The 20401-nt window shown below is 35.9% G+C and overlaps 1 protein-coding gene across 4 annotated transcripts in view; it reads right to left on the bottom strand.

Moving 5' to 3' along the window:
* Nucleotides 1–20401, bottom strand: part of DOP1A (DOP1 leucine zipper like protein A) — a 60781-nt gene that overhangs the window by 11252 nt on the left and 29128 nt on the right. For all 4 annotated transcript variants that reach the window (XM_030267519.4, XM_030267514.4, XM_030267518.4 and 1 more), the window contains 18 exons: nucleotides 17896–18520; nucleotides 14789–15063; nucleotides 14016–14168; nucleotides 11927–12027; nucleotides 10419–10678; nucleotides 7735–9742; nucleotides 7522–7633; nucleotides 6484–6660; nucleotides 6074–6199; nucleotides 5610–5744; nucleotides 5246–5301; nucleotides 4661–4765; nucleotides 3897–3963; nucleotides 2972–3116; nucleotides 2655–2734; nucleotides 2001–2110; nucleotides 1691–1840; nucleotides 382–443 (listed from right to left, as the gene is read on the bottom strand). In XM_030267519.4, the coding sequence (XP_030123379.2) occupies nucleotides 382–443; nucleotides 1691–1840; nucleotides 2001–2110; nucleotides 2655–2734; nucleotides 2972–3116; nucleotides 3897–3963; nucleotides 4661–4765; nucleotides 5246–5301; nucleotides 5610–5744; nucleotides 6074–6199; nucleotides 6484–6660; nucleotides 7522–7633; nucleotides 7735–9742; nucleotides 10419–10678; nucleotides 11927–12027; nucleotides 14016–14168; nucleotides 14789–15063; nucleotides 17896–18520 (4747 nt within the window). The remainder of the gene's footprint in view (nucleotides 1–381; nucleotides 444–1690; nucleotides 1841–2000; nucleotides 2111–2654; nucleotides 2735–2971; nucleotides 3117–3896; nucleotides 3964–4660; nucleotides 4766–5245; nucleotides 5302–5609; nucleotides 5745–6073; nucleotides 6200–6483; nucleotides 6661–7521; nucleotides 7634–7734; nucleotides 9743–10418; nucleotides 10679–11926; nucleotides 12028–14015; nucleotides 14169–14788; nucleotides 15064–17895; nucleotides 18521–20401) is intronic.

Here is a 20401-nt window from a genome sequence, read left to right as displayed (position 1 = left end):
TTTGGGAAGGAGTTTAGTCATTTTTTAAAAAATAAAATTTGCATGTATTTGATGCTCAGAAAATTCAGAAGTTTAGAATAAATTTTTTTTAAGCAGTTAGTGTCAGATCTTAAAACCCAAACCAACTAAAAACCACCCCCACCCATTCTGCTTAATCATCTTTGCCATATAGGCAAAATTGACTGTGTGCCAGGATGGCATCAAATTCTCTCATTTCAGGTTATTTATGGATCTCCAGAAACAAACAGTCAAAGAAAAAATTAAAAACGCTGAATAAATCAAATTGGAAGAAATTTTGAACAAGTGTTTTCTTTAAGATAGTTATTTTTCATTTATTTAATGTTTATACTGGAAAGAAGTTACTACTATATCAATACTTACTCATCAAATCTCTGAATGTGGTTTTATCATGTGTCATCAAATTATCCATAATAGCTCTCCAACTAAAAGAGGAAAATCATACACAAATCAGAGAAGCAAGAAAAAAGCAAGAATTTTCAGGAACATTTGCAATTTTTTTTTGCTCTTTCAGTTTAGGCTAAGGCTTCCAATCCAAGCTTTCTGCTTCATAAGATACCATCTACTTGGTGTTATTTGATCTGAAACTGCGTTTCTTGAACCCCCTTCTCCAAGAAAATAAAGGATGCCATTCAGGGGGACCTTGACAGCTTGAAGAAGTGGGCCTATGCGAACATCATGAAGCATGAGCCCAAGTGCAAGGTCCTGCAGAATGGTCAGAGCAATTACAAGCACAAATACTGGCTGGACACAAAATGAATACTGAGAGCAGCTTTGAGGAGAAGGACTTTTGGCTGATGGTGGATGAAAATGAAAAACTGAATTTTATCTGCCAATGTGTTCACCGCCCAGAAGGGCAACTGCATCCAGGGTTGCACCAGGGGCATGGCCAAAAGATCAGGGAAGGTGATTCTGCCTCTCCACTCTGCTCTGGTAAGACCCCACTTCGAGTATTGCATCCAGCTCTGGGACCCCCAGCATAAGAAGGATGTGGACTCCTTTGAAGAGGCCCATGGGAGGATCACAAAGATGATCAGAGGGCTAAAGCACCTCTCCTATGAAGACAGGCTGAGAGCTGGGGTTCAGACTGGTAAAGAGAAGGCTTCAGGGAGATCTTCTAGCAGCTTTGCAGTACCTAAAGGGCCTCCAGAAAGCTGAAGAGAGACTTTTTACAAGGTCATGGAGTAATAGGATAAGAGGGAATTACTTTTAAAGTGAAGTAATCCCACTTTTAAAGAAATAAGATTTAGATACTAGGAAGAAATTATTAATTGTGAGAGTGGTGATGCCCTGACACAGGTTGCCTGGTGAAGCTCTGGATGCCCCATCCCTGGAAGTGTTCAAGGCCAGGTTGGATGGGGCTCTAGTGGAAGGTGTCCCTGCCCATAGCAGGGGTATTAGAACTAAACGATTTTGAAGGTCTCCTGCAATGGAAATCATTCTATGTTTCTACAACATGCTAACATGTTGTCTCACAGAACATTTTTTTAAAGATAATTATTTTAAAAACAAATTTACACATAGAAATACACCTTATATAAGTTTCACATGGTAACCTAAACCACAGAAAATCTGTACTTTTCTCAGTAAAGATCTATTGGAAATTTGGGCCCATATGTTAATGGAATACATAAAATCTGTAAGGGCCATCAATATAAACAAGAATACCTACTGGTTAACACAGGAAGCATCCATCTGGAAGAAACTGGAATCCATAAAGAGGTCAAAGGCTTCCTTCTTCCATGCTCTCCTTGTATACTGATATCCACTAAGACTGCTTAATAACTGGACACAAGCTCGATAGCTGGATGCATTGTGAGCACTAAGCAAAGAAAAAGTCAACCAAAACCAGTTTTGAATTGTTGCTCTATAGAAAATTTGATAGACATCTAACCCAAATCATGCCTGTTTCAACTCAAGTGCCACCATCCAAATTTCTACTGGCTGTAGACATCTACATCAATTTGATAATCTAAAGATACCTGTGATTACGGAGGTAGGGCACAACATAGTGCATAATATTTACAAGCAAAGGAATAACTCTCTCTTTTTCATCACTGTAGAAAACCATGTCCAGGAGATGAGCCAAAACCTATAAAATGAGAGGAAGATATGTTACAATGCATCCTTACTTTTTACCTACCATTCAGATTTTTTTTTTTGTGTGTAATGTTCTTTACTGAACATTCAAGTTTATGATAAAAGTGATCACATTTCAGGTACCATGCAAATCCAGAGTATAAAGATTCCATAATTTTTATGACACATTAAGGTAAAAGCACAGAAGCACAAAATCCTGGTTAAAGCACTCTAGAGAATAAACTACAAACAAAGAAAAAATTCAAAGACTGACTGCAATTATCAGCAGTAAATAAGATGTACCACAAAGATAAACACACAAAGGTTACAATCAAAAAAGTTAGCTACACTACACATCTGAAAGGCCATTCTTTATAACTCATCCATCTCACTGGGTTAGTGAGATGTTTTTACAAGTTTTTACATGACAAGACCCAGAATCCATTCACATCAGTGCTTCCCATTAAATCTCCTCCTCCAAGCTTCTAGTCCAAAGCTCTTCATAATATAGAAGTTTATTATAAGACACTATTTATTATCTCCAAGGAAACATTTACCTCAGAAAGTAAGGTCAATGCATGGACACTATAAACAGATGGAGTTATATTTGAAGTTTCCATTGCTGGAGATAGCATATCTAAATGAAGATAATAATAATAAAATATCCAAAGTTAGTTTTCTCAAGCCATAATTTACCTTATAGCATATTTTAAAAATAAGTATTTTGAAGATGCACAAGCTTTGCCAGACACATTAGTGCTAGAACAATACTGAATAATTTTACATACATTCAAATATAGCAAATCTGTTCTTTTCATTAATTTTAGCATGAAAATTAATGTTTTGTTTTAAATAAAGATAAAAATGACCCTACCTTCAGCATCTGATTCTAAGTTGTTTCCATCAACCATAATCTTGGGGGAAGGCTTAACCTCTAAGTTTCGTCTTAGCCAAGTGGTCTGTTCCAAGGAAGAACCAGCAATTGCCCCAATGGCATCCACTATCTTGTGTGTTACATCCTGGTAGAAAAAAAAAAAACCCAAGCATTTTAAGAACTTTATGCAGAATGGCTGTATTCACTGTCCTGACATGTAGAAAATCTATATAATCACATATAGAATTGCTTTCAAATAATTTCTATATTATCAGTGATTAATAACTTTACAGAAAACGAGAGGTTTTTCAACAAACTGTAAACATAAGCAGAAGATATTAAAGAGTAATTTTGTACTACAGAACTGATATCAAATATTTCTACTATATTCAAGCATCTAGTTCCAACCTCACTGCCATGGACATGGACACCTTACACTAAACCAGGTTGTTCAGAACCTCATCCAAGTGGCCTTAAACAATTCTAGTGATGGGGCATCTGCAACTTCTCTGGGTAACCAGTTCCAGTGCCTCACCACCTTCACAGTACAGATTTTTTTCCTAATAGCTAATCTAAATCTACTCTTGCTTTGAAGCCATTCCCCCTTGTCCTGTCACTTGTTGTAAACAGTTGTCCTGTCACTGTTCTTGTAAACTGAACCTCTCCATCTTTCTTGTGGCTCCCTCCAGGTACTGGAAGCCTTCCCTCTTCCAGGCTGAACAAACCAAATTCTTTCAGCCTTTTCTCTTAAGAGAGGTGCTCCATCGCTCTAATCAACTTAGTGGCCCACCTCTGGACTTGCTCCAAGAGGTCAGTATCCTTCCTGTGCTGGGAACTGAATGATCTTTAAGGCCCTTTCCAATCCAGGCCATTCTATGATTCATTGTTCAATATTTTAAAAAGACGTATTTAACAAATTTCTTACCTGTAGATCTCTTTGATCTTTCTTATTCTCCAGACTTGGGTTTTTCATTATGAACTCATTAAGAACACTGAAAAAAATATATAACTTGAATAATGGATTTTCTTCTCATAATACATTATTAATCAGTTTTCAGAGTTACGACAAATCTGAAGATATGCATTTCCACAATATTTATTCACTAAACCTGCAGGGATTGCTATTTATCAATATTCCAGGAAACATCTTTTCAAGTTCCTTAAATTAATTTTGATCATAAGAGTTTACCAAGAACATGTTTTACTTGATTATACACAAAAGTATCTTCAGAGACAGTTTACTAGGGAAGATAAACTCAAAATATTGAAGAAAACAGTCCTTAAACCTTTATACAGAAAGTCATATTCAAAGTTATATCTCTAACAGTCCACAAACTGTTTCCATGGTGAGAATTCAGCCCACTCTAGTGGGTTTCAAATACCTAAGAAGTAGTAATTGTTGTTATTTTTCAGGAAAAATTAGAAACTTAGATCTGTTGCTTAAAGAGCCTGAATCACTGAAATAATCATTAAGGTAAGGTCATGGCTTATATCATACTATAATATAAAATTTAATATATGCAGCCATTCCTCAGAGAAGAAACTAATTTTATTAAGACCCACAGAACTCAGGCAATAACTCTGTAAGTCAAAAGTAAGAGACAGATTTAGAAACACTAACACTTCAGAATAATTTCACACACCTAAATTTGAACATATTTGAAAATTGCAAATATAAGGACCACTTACCCAAGTATGAGAAACTGTCCTGGGGCTGGAAGACCAACCTGTATGGAATCTTTTAACAGAAGTAGCAGTGCTGCCCAGCTGTCTACTAAGCTGGTCACTGGAATCCTAAGGGAGAGAGAGCAGCAATCTCAATGATGAGGACAACATCTCCCTCAGATAGTCTCACAATTTCATTTTACATCATATCGCTCCTGTCAGATTTTGGAATCACCCTTACAGATTCATTTAATACTAGGTTACTACATTAAGTCATTAAGAAACAGATGAAGGTAGAAGAGCATTCTCAAAAGAAATGCTTTTCATTGCAAAGTTGGAGTGGCAGGAATGAGTCACAGCACAATTAAGATCAGCTTTCTTTGGGCAGATTATCTGCAAGATTTTTAGGTGGGGGAAGAAAGGTGATGCAATACTATGGAACTCACAAAATAAACCATCTTTTTTAACAAACCTACAGATCAAACCCATTCTTTCTTCACTATTTATATTACCAAGACTATTAATCATCCTATGACAAAAAGATGTAAAATATTCAAATTGATCATCTGCTTCCCAATGGCTGAAATAAAATTTAGCTTCTTTTCTTACCTTTGAGTATAAGCATAGAAAAACTGCAACATGCAGACTTCCAGTGAAAGATGTTTCTAGAAAAAGATATGAAACCTGTGTTGCCAAAAAGAAGTGGCATTTTTTCCCCCTCACCAGGGTAAAATTAACAATGCTGTAATGTCACTGCAATGCCTAAACATAGAGCTTAATTATTTAGAATATTAAGTGTCCATTCAGATATCCCTCTGTAAAGTTATACTTCTCTTCATTTATCTCTTAGACATAGGGAAAATTTTCACATTGTGCTGCTCAGCTTTGTCAGTGAAGTACACATATCATCAGTGTTGTAAGCTGCTTCAAGAGGACATCACATAAATCAATAGGATATGTACAGTTTCCATACCTTGTCCTTTGCTATGGCTGGAGGCTGCTTCAGAACTTCTTTCACTGTCTGTATGACAGTCTCTGTTCTCATAACACTGATAGAGCGAACCAGCTCAACCAGCAGAAGTTGTTCTTCACCTGCTGTAGGAATAACCTAAAAGAACCAGATGTATGTCACAGATTATCAACACAGACAATGGCTACACCAAAACTAAGGCAGCTGTCCTCATGGGATTGAAATTTTATCAACTAACAGGTCACCTAGAGACCTGGTATCACCTACTCTTCCCCTAAAGAATTCAGGAAGACTATTCCATTGTAAAGTGGTACCTCCCTAACAGTACAGTTGCTAATTAGAAATGCAAATATTGTCCATACTTCATTGTATTTTTTCACTGGAATGTCCAAATTTTCTTCTTCCTAACACTAAATCACTTAAAAGTATTAGCACTACTTGAAGTGACCGCTGTAATATAAACATACCTTTGTCCTTGAAGTATTTTTGTTTTGCCTCCTTTCATTCCATACAAATGCAATAGCAGCCATGAAATGAACACCATGATTCATTGAAATTGGACCCAAAAGTTCCAGAATCTGTTGCCTCAGATTCTGAAATATGAAAGCAGAACACATGCTCCTTTAGATAAGCTCCTCAGCATTATGTTCAAAACATTTTTCTCTGCAAAAAGCAAAGAGGTGTCTCATTGCATTGAACTGATACATTTTAGCTTAAAAGCATATTCAATACTCATCTATAAAAGCCTGAGTTTTGTGGTGAGTGAGTAGATGATGACAAAGGCATAAAAATTCAAATTAGATATAAGGGAAGAGAATTGAAATTATTTTGACAAATGTATTAATGAGTAACTTATAATTATCCCTGATGTTCTGACCTTAGTTGACCCAAGGTTAATAGTGGTAATGGATGCAGCAGCAGCAGTTTTCTCTGAAGAATCTGCGAGGTGCAGGATGCTCCACAGTAAAGTCACAGAAGACATGATCATATGCAAGATAGAGAGGATCCCATTGCGTGCTTCAACCAAATGCTTCTGATCTACATTAACCAAAAGCTAGTGGGAAAGAAGAGGAGTATACAATAACTAATAAACAGCGTATTTAAAATAGAGTAAATGTAGACTTACCTGACATGGGAATTTCAACCTTAACTATTTTTCAGAAGTTTCTCATTAATTCTTACAATATGTACAGCTTTGAGACTTTTAAAATAATAGAGAAACTTTTGATTGAGTTGTCCAATATCAAATGCACTCTGAACATGGGAGGCCCCATGTCTACAGCAATCAAATTTGTATCCTCTGCCTTTACCGTTGCAAAACAATTATTACAGAATTTTAAGTCTAGCTTATACTCTAGGCAAAATTATTTATTTACATAAACAAAACCCATTTTTCAGTCATTTTTAAATGAAAGGAAAGCAAATGAGTGTAAGAATGGAAAAAAAAGCACAAAACCAAGATTACTGAGAAAACAGGGTAAAAGCTTCTTACTGAACCTGGACCAAATTCTTAACAGACACTATGCTCAGAATATCAGATCTAAAAATACTGCTTGACTAAAAAGAAAAATTGTGAATATACAGAAGGAGCAGAAGGATAATGTTTAGACATATCACAAGATGAACACAAAGAAGGCAGCTCTAAAAACTGGAATTTTAAAAGTCTTAAGGAATTAAGCTTTAGTTATTTCAGAGTAATAAAAACAAACAACCAAAAGAAGCAAACAAATATAAAAGTATTCTCTTAAAAGTATCATCCATAGAAACGTGTTTTTCTGTTTGTATTGTCAATAAACACCCATATTTATATATTTGTTATTTCTATCACCCAGATTTTCATAATTGCTAACATAATCACAGTCCTTGATTTGACATTAATTGCATAGGAAAGTCTCAGACACCCAGATAAGTTTACCTGGTGATACTGTGTAGATGGATCCAGGAGGCAGTAATGAATTATAGTTGTGATCCCTTCTAATAAAGTGAGAACCATATCTGGGGGAGTGACTGATGCCATCCAGAGAGGCCTAAAAGAAGAGCAATTTTTAAAAAATTAGTTAATCTGATAGTAAAGTAATTCAAAGCAGTCAAATTCAGTTAAATAGATTATACCTCTACATAAACATACCTGTTATCAGATAATCCAGTTTCATATTTATACTGCTGAATTAAATTATCCAAGTTCCTGCAGAGCTGAAGAGTCACTGAAACAACCACCCTCTGAAGAACTTTTCCCATGTAAGGCAACGTAGAAGTGATAAGGCCAATCCACTGGGGATGCATTTTACAGGCACAGTGCTGGTGCAAAGCTCGTATCACTGCGCACAGAAACATGCCTTGGCAGGTTATTGGCTGGGAATGTAAATACTGCAGAGAAGTCATCGGCTGCTGGGGACCGATGTGCTCCAGGTCTGTTATGACAAAGTCAAATACAGTTTCATTTTCCTCAGGCACAGTCATTACTTTGTGTTCCAGCACAATCAGCCGCTGAAGTACTTTCAAAAGTTGTGACTGCAGAGTACTACCATTGTCAAACTCATCCTCGGAAAAATTTATAAGGCTGTTTTCAGAGAAGCCTTCTTCTACAGCCACAATGTTTTTTCCAGCTATCTTTTCACTGTGCCATTTCTGGGCACTGAAGATAGAAGACAGCAGACAATGCAGGATCACTTTCTGAACCTTGCACTTGGACAACATGTCTGAAATAAAACTAGGAAAGCCCTTGGCAGAGCTTTCTATAACTTTTGCCAACTCAGCAAAGAGAAGTGTCAGAATTTCTATGCTCATCATTTGCATGTTGCGGTTTCCTATGAGGTCTTGTGAGGTTACTTTAACGTGAGTTGGATAATGGCTCCGCATGTAGTATAGACACAAGGAGATAAGAATTTCTATGTACATAGAGCTCCGAAAGTTATGGTTAGAATCAACTGGGATGTGACTGTAGAAATCCTTTCCCATAACAGATATTCGATGCCTGGCTAGAAGATTTTGGAGCAATGAAAGCTGAGGAGTGTATGCATTGTTGACACTGGTAGTAGAGATGGCACTTACAAAAGCTGAAGGATTTGTTTTCAGAATTGCCTTAATTGCAGAAAAAGCATACAATGTCCTTGAAGAGTCATACAACTGGAGATAAAGCAGGACATGTTGATACAGTGGATGGATATTGAAGTTTGGAGATTTTCGCATTCCTGGGGATCCAACATCACTTTCTATTTCTGAAATTTCTCCTTCTCCACAACTGTACCAATTTTCTAAATCAAGACCATCACTAAAGAAGACATTTGTTTGCTTAAGCTTTTCTGTTTGTGCTTTCTTCTTCTCTTCATCCTTCTTTTTGGCTATTTTTACCTTAGGTTTTGCACCTGGTTGCTTACCACCCTCTTTAACAATTGTTTCTTTTTCTGACATTTTTTCTGGTTGCTTTCCTTTAAAGCTGAACTGAATACTACTGTGGCTATGTTTTCTAGATTTTGATTCAGTGGAAGAAAGAGTAAGATCAGAGAAGGATTGCTGGCTTTCTGCAATACAAGGTGAAGAGTTATTTCTTGACATTTCATCTCCTAAGCTCTCAAGTCCAGTCTCAGTTGAGGCTGATAGTAACTGTGAGCTGTCATTACTAAGTAAACTGCTCTGGCTACTTTGAATATTTTGATCATCACTTTTTGTAACCTCTAAAGAGCTATCCAATGAACTGAATTTACATGAAGCATCCTCAGAGTGCAGACTGTCTTTAACTGGTTCAACTTCTTCTCCAAGACCACTTACAACTTTGCATATAAGATCTGTAACCACTTGTTGCACAATTTCATCAGGTGAGTCTTCTTTTAGAGTCTGAGAGCTATCTTGAGCACTCAGGCTTTCTGTTTCCACTTCATAACTGATGTTGTCTCCAGTAGATGACTGAGAACAGCCAGAGTCAGAACTCTGCAGTATTTCAGCCTGATGATCAGGAAGGTCAAAATCAGACACAACCATTGGTATGGTCTCACTGCTGGTACTTAACAAGGAAAGCCTGTCACTCAGAGGATTGACAGTCAGGCTGAAGTTCTCCATTTCATCCACACCAAGTTGTTTCTCATTGCCTTCTTTAGGTATTATAAGTTGTCCTTGGCTTACAGGCATGTGGGAGAATGCTTGAAGAACACAAAAAATGCACACATATAAGATTTTGTTCTTCAGAATAAGAATTCATAATTAAAATATAGAATTTAAACTATTATTGAGACTTCAAATTATGAAGGCATCGTAGTGTCTTTTCATTTCACAGGAGAAAGAAATATGTCAATAAGCATACGACATGTTCACAAAAACAAGGCAAAATTGTTTTACCAGTGCACCTTAGCAAACAACAGAATTCTCCATGAAACATTATGCAGACTAATCTGCTTTTGTTTTCACAAGATACAGAATTAGTAAATTCTAAACTAAAATTATGCAATACATGCAAACACCTTCAAAACTTATTGGTATGTTTTCAGCCAGCCTCACATCATTAATAAAAATATTTAATTTTTTCATTAAGCTTCAAGCCATATTCTTATGTTCTACCAAGACTCAGTAAGATGTAACAAAATGCTCTGCATTAAAATACTTGTATACCATTTTAATGTAAAAACAATAAAACTTTAAACAGTACTGGGGGCACACAAACTTGAATTAGGAAAATACTACACAAATGCAAATATAAGCCATAGCTATTCCAAGACTTTTTTCAGTTACCCTCAAAAATTTCCACTATGTTTTTAATGTTGCATGTAAAGAGCAAGCAAGGAAATTAGGGATCTTCCTATTGTCTTCTTGTGTACATACCATCAGCACAGCTGAACTTCTGCATGAACTGCTTTTCATTTTCTTCCTCAGGGTGATTAGGAGATTTAGTCCAGTAACATTCGGCCTGTACTCGCTGAACAGAAACTCGCTGAGTTTTTGGATGGAGAAGCAGTAGGAGCAAAGGTTCAAGAACCCTTGCAATATCATGTCTCTGAAGCACTTGATTTAACCAGGCTTGTCCCACTGACCAAGTAGAACCATCCAAGCTATTGAGGCTGTCCAGCATGATAAACAAAGATCTAGAATGGAAAGAAGAAACAATCTAGTGGATATTGTATGCTACTCACAAAGAAATCCCATTTTAATCTGATATATGACAAATTTAATGTTGGTACGTACTCCAGTGTCTTCTCCATACAAAGCAGTATTTTCTTTGGAATCAAATCTTTGAACCTGCTCTTTATATTTTAGTCTAGTCTAAAGAAGAGCTAGTAACCAAGTCAGTTATAACAGTTGCTCTAATAGTAGCAAGATCGAGTATTTGTACAGCTATTAGTATAACAAGCCTTCATTGTTTTTAAGGGGTATGCCATTAAAAAATATACAATTTTAAAAGCCAGTTCACAAGGATATATGGAAAAGAAAACTTTGAAAGAAAACTTTCAAAGATCTTGTCTTCAAGAACAGAGAGAAGAAACATACTTGACAATTCAGCAGTTCCTATAACCATTATTTTCTTCTTTTAACAGTTTTAGTCTTGAGAACCCTTTTCAGACTAATGGAATCTTACCTACTGTTTTTTACATTTTCCAGTAATACATGTTCACAAGCTCTTAGCTGCATGCACAGAATTTATCACCATTAATGCAGTGAGTGACAGCATAAGACAAAGAAACAACCTTTTTACTCTACTCCTTATAGCTAAGTATGCAATACAAAATCTAAATGAAGATTTTTCCACATTTGTGCTAGCTAAGACAAAAGTAGTTCAGAGTACAGCTCTTCAGTCTTTTCTAAGAAGATAGTCCAATACCAGAACACAAACCAGAAATCCTCTGCTGCTTGCCAAAAATGACCTCTTACAAAAACCACAAATTAAACAAAAGAACACATATTTTAGCACTTGCTTGCAATTTGTTTTTTAAGGTTTTTTTTAGTTTTACTGTTACTTTCTACTTCATATAATTAAATCCTGGGTTGATTTCTCTCTCTTGCTTCTTTTTTTATCAAAACACAACAAGAACTCAGATATTAAGCTCAATATACACCACAGTGATTTTAACCACAGTGATGGTCAATCAATATTGTGACTATTCCTTCCCCACACTCTTTATAGCTTTCAGGAAAAAATCTACATAATCGTCCCTGTGAAAACAATTTTGTCTAACACTAATTCTTGTCCACAAATTCATTTCTTGTCCTTCTTCCTTCCTCTCACGACTACACTGTAGTTCTTCAATTTTTAAATGCCCTATGTTGCCTGTATAGTATCATCAAAGATTTTCAAGTAAAATTATTTCAACTGAATCAGACTTGCAATCACCAACCTGTCAAAGGTGCGACCAAAGGAAGAAGATTTGTTAATATGAAGATCTCGTGTCAGATGCCATAGCACCGCAAACTTGGCATGAGCCTCCATTCTTACTTTCTGTGGACCAAACATAAGTTAGATCTGTCAGAATGTAAAATTTCTTATAAGAACTGGAAAAAGAAAGTCATACAGCATCCTAAAGAGATAATGAAGATATAATGAAATTAATTTTTTTGACTATGCATTAAAGTACTATTTTTTAATCTTAAAAGCAGTAGTAGCTAACAGTAGGTGCCTGTGAGCAACCATGAAAGCACTCCCTCCTATCTTGATCTTGCCTTAGTTTTAAAGCTTAGCCTGTCTCTTTCTAGTCAACTTATTTTCATTCCATTACTGCCATACTAGAAAGAAACAGAGTAATTTTCTAGCCAGATATGTAGATTGAGCTCTTCAGTAACATGTAAAATTTAACTCTGGAACAAATTGGACAAATAGGACATGCTTACTGCACAAAGGATTCATAATCATTAATATAGTCATAGTAATAATATGGAGAATATCATAGAATATCCTGAGTTGGGAGGGACCCACAAAGATCACTGAAGTCCAGCTCAGGATATTTAATGGTAAAAATGGTGTAAAGTAACAATTGTTCCATTTCTCTCTTTACTGAGGCTGATCCAGTTAGAGTTATTCCAGAAAGGCTGCAAACAACAGAAAAATGTCAAGATACGGCTTGGACACATGTATAAAAACAGCTTCACCCAAAAGACAAGGAAGCTAATAAGCAGTAGTAGGAGTGAACAAAGCACAGCAATCAAGACAATTACACCAAATAAATAATCAAAATTACTTCAAGTACTATAAGGACTTAAACTAAATTACTAGATGACAAGTAAAGACAAGAGGACAAAGATTTTCACTTGTTTGTTCTTAGAATATATGATTATAGGACATGAACGTAGGTATACTTACCTTTAACCATATTAGACAAAACTAAAAACTGTTAAAAACACTAACAATCTGGCATACTTCCAGACTTAGTTTCCATCATGCAACTTAAGAAGCTCTGCAACAGCTTCTTATCTATGCAATATCTGCCACAATAATGGAAACTTTAGCTACGAAAATTATGGAAAAGACAAACAGCTTGTGTTTAACAAACTAAAAATAGAGCAACCTCTCTACACCAAAAACAAAAAGAGACAGCAGCATTCTAGAAAGTAAAGCAAACATCAGTTGTGTTTAGAAAAATATGCTTCTACAAGACTGCTGCAAAATGTATACAGTTGCACAAAATAATATACTGACAGTTATTGATTAGAGGTAAAATACCAATTCCCAGAGATGACCCCATGTAAACCCTTGCAATTCATACTGTGAAGATGTAAAAAATTACTGTTTTCTCCAGAAGGTGGGCAGAAATGAGCAAGTTCTACATCCACAGTCACAGCAGTTTACAGACCAGCCTAAGTGACACTAAAAATCATCACCAATTTCAACAATATGGCAAGCTGTGCACTGCACTGATTGACAGACTGGCTAACATTCACTCTTGTTGACCTGATAACTCTGGTAGAATGGCAAAAAAATAAGCACTCCTGAAGTAACACAACCACAAGTTGCTATAATATGTAAGCAAGTAATTCCCTACTATTCATACTGCTGGAGCTGTGAAAATAGCTAATATATGTAAAATTTAAAGCACTACAAAGGCCTCATTCAAATGTCAAATTGACAGTCTCTATGTGAAACAAATTTCTAGGTGAGGAAAAAAAAATAAGTGAAGTACCTGTCATGACAGGGACTCCTACTAACAATAGCAAAAAATAAGCACGTGCTTTAAGTATTGGGAAGCATCACATGACTTTAATAAGAGAGAAAGTCTCCTGCATAAGTTTGTTGCTGAATGGTGAAAAACCTCCACTGTCTAGCATGAAACTAGAGACTCATCACAGACCTAAAATTACACTTGAAACAATGTAGGGCAATGTTTCTTTCAATATTGCAGTAATCATACCCTCCTCTGAGGGACCAAGCCCTTTATCTAAATATATTTCTGTATATACTTTACTCATCTTTAAGTAAATACATTAACAACTTGCCTTATCTCTATGAGTCAGCTGCTGACTAATAACATCTTCACAAATGCTGGAAGATGGGACGAGGTTGTGCAGCTGGTAGAAGAGCTCCACACTCTTCTGATGATGCTGAGGAGTTCCATCACCCAGCTGGTCCCAAAGGGTTAAAGCTATATGCTTTGTACATGAAAAGAAAAGTTGCGAGAGACAGAAGTGAATGACTATCATGCCTTGTTTTGCTCTATGCAACAATAGGAGACATCACATCTGATGACACCCTATGACCAAGAGACAATCTGTAGAATAGTTCCTTTTGTATGAACAGAAGGAACTGTTCAAAACACTGCAATAACTTACATTAAAAATTCCTGTTAAGGAGTCAAGACAGAAATAAACTTTCATTGAAATATAAATACATAACATACCCTGATGATGATTATCTTTTGCAAAAGATTTCTTTGGTAAATTACACAAATGCAAAAATTGTTTACTATAGTCCTACATTATATACATCTCAGATTCATACCTTTGCTGATTAATGCTGCTATTCAATCACGTTTTGTTTATATCTTTAAAATATTCAATTAAACAAGGAATTCCACACAAGTGGTCAATAAGAGAATTGGAGGAAGAAAACACTGTATTTCATTTAGATTCTAACACAGGTTACAAATGTTACCAAAATATTCAGTAAGAAAATTTGCTTTAGCATATCAAGGATGGTAAAGGGGCCAAGACTTATTCTTCACCCGACAGAAAAAGTCAAAAGAAAACAGCAATGAGATACTGCATCTAACCTTGAAGAAGTCTGTCTTTTCAGCCATATATCTCAGATTGCCTTGAGTAAGAGGAGGTCTGATGACGACAGCCACTCTTCCCTGGTTAGGACTAAGAGGCTGAGCAGTTTCCACACTGTTCAGATTTTCTCCAGTGACAAGAGCAACAGACTGAGTCAATCCAACCAAGTCCATTACGAGGGAGATAGTAACACCCTGAACACTGAAATTGCTTGCCTGCTTGCAAGCATTCATTAAAGTCTGTAGCCACAGTGGAGGGTGTACTTGTTCACAGTCTGAAATAAAAATTACATTTATTTAGCAATCTAAATATTATGGATTTTTCCTCTTGCATTCCATAATCATATGTGCAATTGTCCTTTCATATTTCAATCTGCTCATTTAGGAAAATGTATGGAAGATGAAGATACTTCCTGACGTATCTTTAAAAAAGTGCTATCAAGAATGCGATACTGTATCACTTCAAACATTTAGTAATCAAAAATGAATAGAAAATTTTAAGAAAGACAAAAATTTTATGGAAATGCATTCAGATGATTTCCAGCCTTAGGCAAAAGTGGACTTTTAGTAGTGAGCACATCCTTTCACTCACTCTTCTTCACAAAATTTTTCACCACCAACCAAATCTTAACACTCTCGACAGCAGTCTGGAATAGTTCTGTAATATATTTTATAGAGCCTAGGATAATATATTATATTATATGCATGCAGCCTAATTTTAAATTGACAAAAACAGATTTGCCTGGCAACATTTTAAAAATAGAAGTCTCTGTGAAAATTGACGGCTTGCTGCAGAGCTATGATCCGTTAGACCATACTCTGTTTGCACTGCAGGTGGTTGCTTCGCCCTTTTTAATGTCCTCTCACTTTATCAAGCCATACTCTGGGTTGATACTGGAAGTGCCTTTCTCCAAAGTTCACAGTCAACTCTCCAAGGGAATATTGCACCCTTTTATTTTAGAAATACCAAAGGAACTTCTCTTAAAACTTCACAGGACTATTGATCACATTCCTAAAAAGTCAAATACATCTAGAACCAGACACAAGTGAAGAAGTGTTATTTAATAGGCACAAATACAGCACTCTTTTAGAGAAGAATGATGCAATTTCTAATTTATATCCACAGCTCCACTGGAGTCTAAATATACCTAAAAATTCCATATTGTGTTCTAGAGTGTACAGATATAACCATTGTTTCAGCTTCAGTCAGTTCCCTTTTTAATTTCTTCAATTAAAGAGAGCTGAGAAAATTGGCCTACTGCAGAATTACAGGACAATTATGTTAAATATCAGATTAACTTGTCTCCCTTAAATAAATAGACTGACCAGTGATTAAGAGCTATTGGGTCATGGCATTAATGCAATCTTTTAAAAACACATTCCAAATTTAGGAACGCTTCAACAAACACAGCCTCTTCTGCAGTCTAAAAGCCTGATATCAATAGATAGGGTAGTGTGAGAATTATGGAAACTACCTTCTTCCATCCTCTGTTCCAGTACAATTCTCTGTTATGGAAAGTAGGCCCAGAACTATTCCCAAGAACACTGACATTCTATAAAACAGATGTTTATATTTGGAACAAAAGCCTTCCTGTTGGTTTTACCCAGCTACAATGTATGCTTATTCCTCAAAGTTTCACTCAAAGTTTAATAGACTGTAAATGATATCTCACAAATAGGAACATTCAGATGATGAACAAGAAACACAAATCCGAGATATTTCCAAAAGTGAAAAGGATTCCTAGAAGCACTGCCCCCATACAAGGAACATACTAATCAAGCTCTATAGGCTCTCTGCCCTACAGTGCACAAGGCAGCAAATAGCAAGTACTATGTGCACCAAAAAGTAATAAGCAAACAGCTGACATTTTAGTCTTTGAGTCTACAATACTCATTTGTAGGCTGTTTGGGAGAAATAAATAAATGGTCATGCTATAAAAGCACAAATATTCTGAGATAGATCTTTTATAAAAGGTAGCAGATCTTTGGCGTTGTCATACTAATAACTAATAAACAGCTAAAACCAAATTGCCTTCAACTGACAAATATTTTATATGTCTGAATGTTACAAAGATATGCTCTGCTCCTGCCTATAATGAAGTCATAAACAATACATCTTAAAGACCACAGAAACAGAAGCAGTCATGTTAAATTAGCATGCTTGCTTCCAAAACCAAAGAAACTACTCCTCTCCAAGCACCACTTAACTTTGATTTGAAAATTGTAAATAAGAACAAAAAGCTGCAACTAGGAAGTTTCCTAGTTTTCCTAGGGGAAAAAAAAAAAACCAGAGAGGACTGTGACAGTAGCCAAAATTAATGTTACTATTTCTTGTATGTTCCAAGCATATCCACCATGAAATCATTCTAAGAAGTAACTCTCAGACTACAGATAAGAAGTGGATCCAAAATTGGAACGGTAAACTGAAGACTTTACAAACTGTGAAAAGCATTGTTCATCCTAAAATGCCACAATTTACAGTAATCCATAACTATCAGTGTTTTAATCATGTCTGTATCTGAATAGTTTCATCTATCTGTAAACATATCCATATCTCACCAAAACTCACCACATTTATTTCGTTTCTTAATGAAATTATAGAAGTATTTTTTGCAAGAACTGTCCCTTTAATAGGAACAAAGTAGGATTAATTAAATTTCTTAGCTAGTATAATTTTCATTGGACAGTAGCTTACAATTTCCATGTATTGCCAAAGTGATCAAGTGCACATCAATCCAAAGCTGATAAAAGGAAGCTAAAAACATTTTTGATGTGAGCTGTAGCTATTGCAATATGACAAAGAAAACATTGTGGATCCATACAGTAAAGAGAAAGACTCAACAATCTAGATTCTATTTGGGCTTCAGTTTGCATAATTTATATTTTTCACCCCAATATTAATTACTGCCAAATTCCATACCAGCAATATTCTTAAAAATCTATGACAAAATAATTTACTTTCCAAATGTAAGCCAGTTGACACGGAAGAAAACTTAGATTTCTGAGAGGAACAGTAACACACACAAAACATGATACATGAATTAAATTTTTTTTGGCAGAAAAATAATAATTATTATTTAAAAACAACAAATGAGAGTGCAGCTTACCAGCTTCAGGCTTCCCAGGATGTAATTCTGAAGTGCGGTTTCCTTCAGCAATGTAAACAGGAAAGCTCGAACATTCAAGGTAGAGCTGACAAGCAGCAATAAAGGCAGGAAGGTATTCTTTTGGGGTTTTCTTCTTGTTTGTTTTCTTCACCTTAGCATCATCTTGTGATTCTCTGTCCCATTTTGTGCTCTGTCCTTGTGGTCTAGTGGGGTCTACTGGAAGCTCTGCCCCTAAAGGCTGAGACAAGGAACTATTCTGAATGATATACAGGTTGATAAATCTGGTTAAAAACTGTTGGACATATTCCAAACAGCACTGCATTGCAGTCTTTTGGATTGTTTTCCCACTACGAGTTGCTGTCCCTTGTGTCATTATGGAAGGAGGCTGTACAATGGTCTCCTCAGAACCCACAGTTGATGCTGTCTCAGTCTCTGAGGATGTGCTACCAACAATAGGGATGCCAGGTGCACCGTGACCTTCATTCAGTGCTCTGTCAATGTCATCAGTTGTATCTGCCTGGTATTGTACGAACTCAGTGAATCCACTTTCTGAGGATCTACTGCTTGGAGGATTTTCACCATCTTCAAACACATCATTAGGATTTTCAAGTGACACTGATGGCACCTGAGCAATATAAAAGTTTAATGACTGTTCAAAATATATTATTTAGGTCTCAGCAAAACAGCATTTATTAGTGTCTTTGTTTGAAAGCAACAATTTTATTTCAGAGTTTTAAATATATTCATACAAATACATTTTATGCAAAATGATATTTGGTGTTTCTGTAAGCCTGCCAGACTAAGCTAACATTAAGAAAAAAATCTTTATCAAGAAAAATATTTAAATATTATTGGTTTTAACATTTTCTTCATATCATAACTATGTCTATTCCATTATGAAATAATGCTGAAATACATAGGCATAGGTATTATTAATTTATACAGCATCATAATGTTATAACTATAAAAAGATATAAACTTTTCATTTAAAAACTACTAAGCATTTGCAACTACAAAGAAAATAAATAATCTCCTAAAAAAGAGAGGTTGCTGCAACAACAACAGTTCTTCATGACATATATGTCTTAATTCCTTATAATTCAGAATATGCATAAATAGATGAATAGCTTTTACTCAGAAAGCACCCACAGTGGCTTTTTGCACTGCTCTAGCCCTCTACAGTTGTAGTAAGTGGTAGCATAGAGTCTGTTTCCTGATGAGAATGTGAGGTATGGAAACAATTGAAATAGAAATGCATCAGTGGCCCTAAATGCAGGTGCCCACTTACTACCAATCCTGCATTTTACCAGCGATGGCAGATGTTGCCCGAGACCTAACAGGCCCAGAAGTTGCTTTGACTCTAATCACTACCTGTGCTAAATACGGAACTTGAGCCTTATGTAATAATATGAAAAACTTTTTCGTTAATAAATAAAAACAGTGGCATTATTATTTACAGTGAATAGTGTTGTGCTTTACCAGAGATGGCATAAGAATAGAAATTTGAGATATTATTGCAGAAAACAGTGAAAATTATATACTAGAAAGCTTGAAGAGACATAAATGATGACCCAATTTTACCAAATACAATCTAAAAGTGATTAAAAACATGGCAAGTCATTTCACTATCTCTTAAGAGAAACCACTCCCACATAAGATACAGTTGTAATTGGAAGCAGAAGGCCACTGAAGATTCAAAGGTCAACATCATTCAATTGAAACAGGCTCTATTTAAGAAAAAAAAAAGGTAACCAAAAAAAAAACAAAACCCCAGAATAACAAAACAAGGCAGGTATCAATTAGCTAAAAAGAATAAGGATAGGATCCTGAATAAAGGATGCTGGAGTCCTAGCTGACAATGGGAATGTGAGCCAGCAGTGGACTCCTTTGGTGAAGCAGACCAGCCACATCTAGGACCATATCAGCAAAAGTACTGTCACCAAATCAAGGGAAATAATTGGTCCACTCTGCTCAGCAGTCTCAGGTTCACAACCAGAATATTGTATCCAATTTTGCACTCATTAGTACAAGAGAAACTCTGAGGTACTGAGTATACCCAGTGCTCCTGACATAGAAGGAATGCTCAGTGAGTTGGATTTACTCAGTTTAAAAGAATGCTAAAAGTTGTGGATGGGGTGAAGATCGCTCTATTACTCTCTGTGAGCTCCTACTAGGCAGTTGAAAAGATGGAGATATGCTGAGAAATCCACAGTGAAAGAACACAAGGCAACCAACACAAGCAGCAACAGTGGAGATTCTGATTAAATAACAGTGCAAACAAACAAGCTGTACAGAGAAGTCATGGTAACTTCATCCTTGGAAATACTCAAATTTAAGACAAATATGATCCTGAGTGACATGACCTAGCTTTAAAGTAAAATCTAACTTTGAAATCAGCCCTGCTTTTAGCAGTGCCCTGCAACTGTCACTTCGAACCCAATTTATTCAATGATGTTCCTTAAGTTTCTTCAGCTGGAAAACAAGGATTTCAGGGCATGTCACTTAA

The sequence above is a fragment of the Taeniopygia guttata genome, chromosome 3 (genome assembly GCF_048771995.1).
Source record: "Taeniopygia guttata chromosome 3, bTaeGut7.mat, whole genome shotgun sequence".
Lineage (NCBI taxonomy): Eukaryota > Metazoa > Chordata > Aves > Passeriformes > Estrildidae > Taeniopygia > Taeniopygia guttata.
The sequence above is the reverse complement of the archived record's forward strand: the minus strand, read 5'-3'. Positions and strand labels throughout refer to the sequence as shown.